The sequence below is a fragment of the Bubalus bubalis genome, chromosome 16 (assembly GCF_019923935.1).
Source record: "Bubalus bubalis isolate 160015118507 breed Murrah chromosome 16, NDDB_SH_1, whole genome shotgun sequence".
NCBI classification, from domain to species: Eukaryota; Metazoa; Chordata; class Mammalia; order Artiodactyla; family Bovidae; genus Bubalus; species Bubalus bubalis.
In genome coordinates, this window is record NC_059172.1 from 38,168,749 (window position 1) to 38,176,435 (window position 7,687).

Sequence of the window (7,687 nt, forward strand, 5' to 3'; positions counted from 1 at the left end):
AAATAGACCACAGGGCCTCAGGGTCCAGGTGTCGAACAAGGGCACCAACCATTGAAAGTAATGGGGATGGAAGGGGCACAGAGGAGCCAGAGGCCATAAAATCAACCTCTAGAGCCTTTGAAGAGGCCAGTTCGGGTGCTTTTTCCAACAAGCAGAAATAGAGGCAGTGCAAACTTTGGAAGCTGGTAAGTCCCAGGTTGAGGCCAGGAAAATTGTAAGGAAGGAGACAATGAAGAAAGGTGAGTCCAGGAGCCTGGAATGAAAAGGAGATGAAAACTTTCAATAGGGCCTGATATAGATGTCGATTCTGCCAACACACTTAGATCCCGTGGCCATACAAAGTTGTTGACCCCAAATAACTGTAGACTCAAAGCCCCCATCCATATCACGGCTAGAAGACCAAGGTGGTGTGCCTGGCTGGATCAGGACCTGCCTTTCTTCTCTTGTCTAAACCCATCTGTGATCCAAGGTGATCACTCTGTTTCTAGGCAATCATAGCTAGGTTCAGACCTTCTGTTATCATTTGGGTTATTTAAGACTTGTCTGTTCTTTCCAGACTCTCAACATTTCATGGTCAGGGATCATGTCTTGTTCTTTAGCACTTGGAATAAGGAACAACTATAACCACTCCTTCTTAAATATCAGTCTGTGAGCATAACTAATGGAATTAGTGGAATTAATTAATGAAATTGGAGTATTGAAGATCAAAGCAATGCCCCAGATGGCTAACAAGTCCTCATTTCTCATATTAAGAGGCTTGAGTTTCATTGAGGAGAATATATGTATATAGAGAAAAAGTGTTCCCAGCTATTGACGAATTTAAAAGGATTCTAAGATGGGACTAAAAGTATATTGCTATACTATATCAGTGTTATACGAGGTCTGAAAAGGACATTTCTTCCCTGTGTCTGTTAAAAGATTTTGATGATGTTCTTGACTCGTTTCTCTGTGTCTTCAGCCTTTCTTACACTAAATCTAGGTGTCCTTCTCACCCCTCAAATATTAATATACCCTTCCTTCTCCAGCCCCCTGCCTGTGTTCAGATACTGATCACTTTTCCTTTGGACTCTTCAGGATTCTCTAAAAGGCTAGTGTATGATTCTCCTTTGTCCCATCTGTAGCACAGCACTTCCCTATGTCAAACTCTCTGTTGATTCCTTAGGATGTACCTGACAATGCCTACTGCCAGGTGGGCTGTGGATGGCTGCATATGCTCCTGCACACATTTAAACCTTGTCTCCTGATACTCTGTTCACCTACCCCCTCCCCCTAAAGACCTTAGGATTTACTGGCCCCTAATACCTCATCATTAATCATTACTGAATATCCACCTAGGCAGACCTTTCTTCTCTTGTAGGCCATTGCCTACAAGAGTAATCCTCCCCTCTCCCCAGATGAATATAACCACTTTATGTGTCCTCTTCAGATGCTTCAAGCTTCTTATGTCCCTGGGCTAATAGGATCTTGGGAAATAATCCTTTCTGTCCCCACAACAACAGCAAAGCTAAGTATCATTTATCTGTTTCACATATGAGAAAATTAAGTACCAAAGAGTATAAATAGCCTCCAGGGTCATATAATGAGTATAAGAGCCAGAGTTGGAACTCAAATTTTCAACTACAGAACATTGCTTCATTCACCTGTACTTTTGTCTCTTTCCCACTGCTTGAAAGATCATTTTTACTATAACCACAATTATAACATGTGTTATATATATTTATAAGTCAAGTTTTCTCTATTAGTTAATCTCCCTGAAAATAATCATTTTTACTTAATCCACGTTATACGTCTGTATGCCAAACAAGATCAGGTCTGAAAAGGCACTGATCATTTTCTTGACTTTTCAAATAGCTTGAGTCACTCTGAGGATCTAGAACTTGATTAATGAGAAGGAGAAGGGTTTTTAGAAGAGATTGGTATGTTTTCTATCCTCCTTATTTCTCTGATTCATACTGAGAATAATTTCTCTAATGGCAAATTGAAATGCAGAACTGAGCTAACACATAGCTGTCCCTACCCCAGATTTGGCCCTTGAGCCCCTGAATCTTTGGTTTCCTAAAGTCCTACACTGAGTAGAAAGTTGTGTGTGTTTATTGCATAATCTGTATTTGGAAAGTCTAGGATATTCAAAGTGAAAGTCTTTGGGTCAAGAAAAACCCTTCATTTCCTTCCCTGGCAGCCAGCATCTGATACCTTCTCATACACACTTCACTCTCCTGGAGGAGGCTGGTCAGGTGGGATACATGAGCAGAGTCAGTAGCCCCAAATCTACTGATTATATGTCTCCTGGGCTGCTTCTCTCATCCTTCCACAACTCCCTGGCCCTTTCCCGGTCTTCAGTTGCTGTAGTCATTTCTGTCACTCTTCTTAGTGTTGGTCAGTCTGCTCTTTGTGTAGCAGTGAGGGAGTTAAGCCAGAACCCAACACCAAGAAAAAAAAATCCCAACTAGAATCACAGCAGGTAAAATTTCAGAACACAGATTCCATATGCTGAAATAACTGGATCCTGGTCACAAGGATTCATGGATAATTTTGCTTACCAGGTAAGCAAGCCCTATTTGAGTTTATATGCTGAAAACTTACTCACTCACTATTGAAAACTTCTATTTCACCTTTGGTAACCTCCTGGTGTACCTTGCAATACTGTCTCTATCACAAGAATAGGAAATTCACAGTCTTTTCTAAAGGACTCAAATCTAATAAAGCACTCTTGAAATTTCACAAAGAGAAGCAATAGCAGTTAATCCAGTAAGAGAATGATAAACATTATACCTTGAAGTGAAATCCCTTTTGGACCTGGACTAAATTGTTGTCCTGGGATGGTGCAAACGGCTGCTCCACCTCTAATCCAATATTTCCTGAATACTGAAAATAAAGAGTCCTGAAGTCAGTCCCTGTCCAATTGTGTGGAGCAGAGGACTCGGCTCCTTTAGAATCAGCTCTCTTCCTTGTAAACCCTGAGGGAAGGAAAAGCTGAGTTAAGTAATTGTGCTGAATGAGGCTAAATCTTGTACAGGGACTGAAAGCACAGGCTCTAGAATCAGATTCCCTGGTTTTCAGTTTGGCTTTGTCACATGTATGTGTGTGTGTGTGTGTGTGTGTGTGTGCTTGTGTGTGTGTGTGTGTGTGTTAGTCACTCAGTCATGTCCGACTCTGTGACACCATGAACTATAGCCCACCAGGCTCCTCTGTTCATGGAGTTCTCCAGGCAAGAATGCTGGAGTGGGTTGCCATTTTTTTTTCTTCGGGAATTGACCCCAAGTCTCCTGAATTACAGGCAGATTCTTTACCATCTGAGCCACCAGGGAATGTGGCTCATGTTCTAGCTTTCCAATTTTAATCAAAGTGCTCAGCCTCCCTTTCCTTGTTCCCTTCATTATCTATGAAAATAACAATATTAGTTACTTTTACGTGTTTTTAAAAGAGGAAGTGATATAATGAATATAAAGTATTTGGCATGATACCACATGCATGGCAAGTTTTTAGTTAAATGTCAGCAGTGATTAACAGTGATGATGACTTGAAATCATCAATGAGGCAGTTTCAGAGCTCTAGTGAAAACCCAAGTTTTACTACAATTATAACATACACTTCCCATGGTGCTACAATCTGTTCTACATTTTAAGGACTCTGGATTTCCAGTGTGATCAGGATATGCTGCATGGCATCACACAGCAACTACTCCACTCCCCCAGTCTCCGAATTCATCCTCATCTGCTTCCCCAACTACCAGAGCTGGCAGCACTGGCTGTCCCTGCCCCTCAGTCTCCTTTTGCTCCTGGCTATGGGGGCCAACGCCATCCTCCTCATCACCATCTGGCTGGAGGCCTCTCTGCATGAGCCCATGTACTACCTGCTCAGCCTCCTCTCCCTGCTGGACATGGTGCTCTGTCTCACCGTCATCCCCAAGGTTCTAGCCATCTTCTGGTTTGACGTCAGGTCTATTGGGTTTTTTCCCTGCTTCCTTCAGATGTTCATCATGAACAGTTTCTTGACCATGGAGTCCTGCACATTCATGGTCATGGCCTATGACCGCTATGTGGCAATCTGCAAGCCTCTGCACTACCCGTCTATCATCACTAACCAATTTGTGGCCAGAGCCACCATCTTTGTAGTGGCCCGGAATGCCCTTGCTTCACTCCCAGTTCCAATTCTTTCTGCCAGACTCAGATACTGTGCAGAGAACATCATCAAGAACTGCATCTGCACTAACTTGTCTGTGTCCAAACTCTCCTGTGATGACATCACCTTCAATCGGCTCTACCAGTTTGTGGCAGGCTGGACCCTACTGGGCTCTGACCTCATCCTTATCCTTCTCTCCTACTCTTTTATCCTGAAAGCTGTGCTAAGGATCAAGGTTGAGGGAGCTGCTGCCAAGGCCCTGAGCACCTGTGGTTCCCACTTCATCCTCATCCTCTTCTTCAGCACAGTCCTGCTGGTCCTGGTCATCACTAACCTGGCCAGGAAGAGGATTCCCCCAGACATCCCCATCCTGCTCAACATTCTGCACCACCTCATCCCTCCAGCTCTGAACCCCATTGTTTATGGTGTGAGAACCAAGGAGATCAAGCAGGGAATCCAGAAAATGATCAGGAGGTTATAAGAGGTAAAATGAGAAAGGCCTAAACTGGGAACAGAAATTGCTAACAGGCAATAATTTCATTGGAATGACTGATGTTGAAGTTGAAACTCCAATACTTTGGCCACCTGATGCAAAGAGCTGACTCATTTGAAAAGACCCTGATGCTGGGAAAGATTGAAGGCAGGATGAGAAAGGGATGACAAAGGATGATATGGTTGGATGGCATCACCGACTCAATGGACATGAGTTTCAGCAAGCTCCAGGAAGTGATGATGGAAAAGGAAGTCTGGCATGGGGTTGCCAAGAGTTGGACACAACTGAGTGACTGAACTGAGGTCTCAGTTAAGCAGCCTTGGTTATGTTGTTAAATTTCTATCAGATCGTTTTGCAATTTTAAATCTAAAAGAGTTAATCAGTTCATCAAGAAAGCTAAAAAGATAAATGGAAACTTTGATGCCAGAAGACTTTTCATAAGTTATGTACAATTTATACTAAAAAAAAATGCATTGAGGCAACATAAAGGGTTCTATGCAACTTTCTGAAAGAAAATAACTGTAAAAATAACCTCATATCCTAAGCAAGTAATATCTTAAATAATATTGTCTTACATCTGGCCTCTGACTTTCCTTGAGTTCTCTCTAGTTATCTACATACCACAATAACTGTAGAAGTAAATTTTGGACCCAGTGAGATCCCAGTAACATCAGGTATCTCCAGCAGGTAAGCAGGGATCTTACATAACATAGTTTGCTTCTGGCACAGAAATTAAAATGACGGCCACCAGAATAAATCAGGATATACCTATGATAGTGAACAGAGCCAAGTGATGATCAAAAGAACTGGAAAGATCTTGTCAAAATTCTGTCCACCACAACCTGAAAAATGTTTCACAAGGCTTTAATCTCCCTGACACCTCACTTCAGCAGTGTCCCAACCATGAGTCTATCACACTTCCACAGTTAGAGGGCACTCCTAGGCAGAGTCCCAGGAGTTTGCAGTAGAACTGCGTGGATGTTTGTTTTAGTTGGAGTAAAAATGCTTTACAATGTTGTTAGTTTCTGATGTAGAACAAAATGAATCAGCCATATGTATACATCTATTCCCTCCCTTTTAAGCCTCCATCCCAGCCCTCATCCAGCCCTTCTAGGTCATCAGAGAGCAGGGAGCTGAGCTCTCTGTACTATACAACAGTTTCCCACTAGCTATATATCATAAGAGTACCCTTGTGTGGGTGTTAAAGTGCAGGAGCAGCAGGGACAGGGCACTGAGAGCTTCCGCTACAGCCACTCCTGTACTGCAGATGGTCTCATTCTCTGTGTTCATTAGTGCTGACCTGTCATTAATTCTTCAAAACAGTGGCCTCTCACAATTTTTCTTTTTTTTTTTTTTTTTTTAGTGTTTCTTTTTTTTTTTTAACTTTACATAATTGTATTAGTTTTGCCAAATATCAAAATGAATCCACCACAATTTTTCTAAGGAAGGATTCAAGACAAGGAGGTATATTACTGCCACTGCAGCTGGTCCCTTCATTCTTCACCTCCTCCTTTACCATTCATTCTAGATTCTGCTCACACTCAATCAGTGTTTAAAAGTCACTACCTCTAGCTGCCCCATTGTTCCTCATCTCCTCTTCCCTGATACAAGCTCCTTGGTGGTCATTAATATGAACCATTAGATTCGCCTGTTTTTTGCCAAATTCCATGGGAGTATTCACATGCTTCTTCCCCAAAACCTCTTTGCCTCTGATTGTCAAGTCTTGCTAATTCTCTCTGTACATCAAGTTGATGACCACATGCACTGCTTAAAGCTCTGCCTCCATCTTTGTAGTTCACTCATGACTTAAGGCTGTAATGTGACAACATTTTAGCTTGCACGACATAGTAATATCAGTCATTCATTACTAAGCCTGAGCTCTGACCTCTCGCTCTTATTTGGTCATAGGGAACCTCCTTGAGGCCATTGACAAAAAAAAAAAAAAAAAAAAAAAAAGACAGTCTTTTAAATGAGGTATGCAAAATGAGGTCTGGGACAACCGACTGTATAATTTATGCCCCTCTGGTTGTTCTAACCAGTGATCCCCAACCAGTTTTGTGGAAAATAATTTTTTCCACAGACTGAGGGTGAAGATGGTTTCAGGAAGATTCAAGTGCATTAAATTTATTGCACATTTTATTTATATTATTATTACATCAGCTCTACCTCATATCATCAGGTGTTAGATCCCAAAATTTGGAGACCCTGGACCTAGGCAATTCCCAAAATATAATCCTGTTGGAATGGGCTTCTGCTATGCCTATACAACTTTGTTACTTCTTGCTTCATTCAATCCAAGCTGTGTTTTGAATGGTAGCTAGTTTTCTGCTGCATTCTTTGCTGCAGACTCTATGGGTTTCCTCTGGGATTCTAATATTGTGTCAGAGACTCTACCCAGCTTTTTTTTACTTACGGTTAACACCAGGAGCACTATTGTATCCCCCAAATCATATGTTCTGAGAAGCAGGGCTGCTTGAACCTCAGCTTAAACTTACTGAAGAGTTCTTTCCTGCTCTTCATCCCAATCAAAACAATGAACCTTCAGTCTCATCTAGTAAATAGATCGCAAATCAAATCAGAATCCCTAAGGGTGTTATGAGCTGTCTCCAAAATCCAGAGAGGTTGCTTTCTTAATGGTAGGCGGTCAAGGTAAAATAGTTTGTCCTTTGACACAGGAGTGATGTCTGAGTACATTCCTAACCATTGGAAATGTAAAAACCTCCTTAATGTGGTAAAAATGTCCCTAATGTGGCAAGCTCCTGAATCTTCTTTCACCATTGTCATGTGCAAGGAAAAGAATAAACTCTTAAGGCTGCATGTGATTAGGTAGATTCCTAAACAAGCTCGGAGATTCTGGTATTTGTTGGCATTTGGGAGAGTTGACATTAAAAATAAAAGGACAGAGAAACATAAGTAAATCAAAGTAGCATTTTTAGTAATAAAGAAAGAAAATCACAAAGCAGAAAAATTAACATTGCCTGTGAAAGTTTTAAAGATGACCACAAATTGTTTTATACTTCTCCATGAAGTTGTTTACTGTCCTTCCTTGTGAATCTGGGTTGGCTTTAGTGA

The 7,687-nt window shown here is 41.6% G+C and overlaps 1 protein-coding gene across 1 annotated transcript; it reads left to right on the forward strand.

The window, feature by feature from the left end:
• Positions 1-3,661: 3,661 nt before the first annotated feature.
• Positions 3,662-4,603, forward strand: LOC102409153 (olfactory receptor 56A4-like). The gene has a single exon (XM_006053090.2). The coding sequence runs from the start codon at positions 3,662-3,664 to the stop codon at positions 4,601-4,603; it is 942 nt and encodes a 313-aa protein (XP_006053152.1).
• Positions 4,604-7,687: the final 3,084 nt, after the last annotated feature.

Bases quoted from the DNA above. Each gene is read 5' to 3' on its own strand.
- LOC102409153 (XM_006053090.2), top strand. From the start codon at position 3,662: ATGGCATCACACAGCAACTACTCCACTCCCCCAGTCTCCGAATTCATC.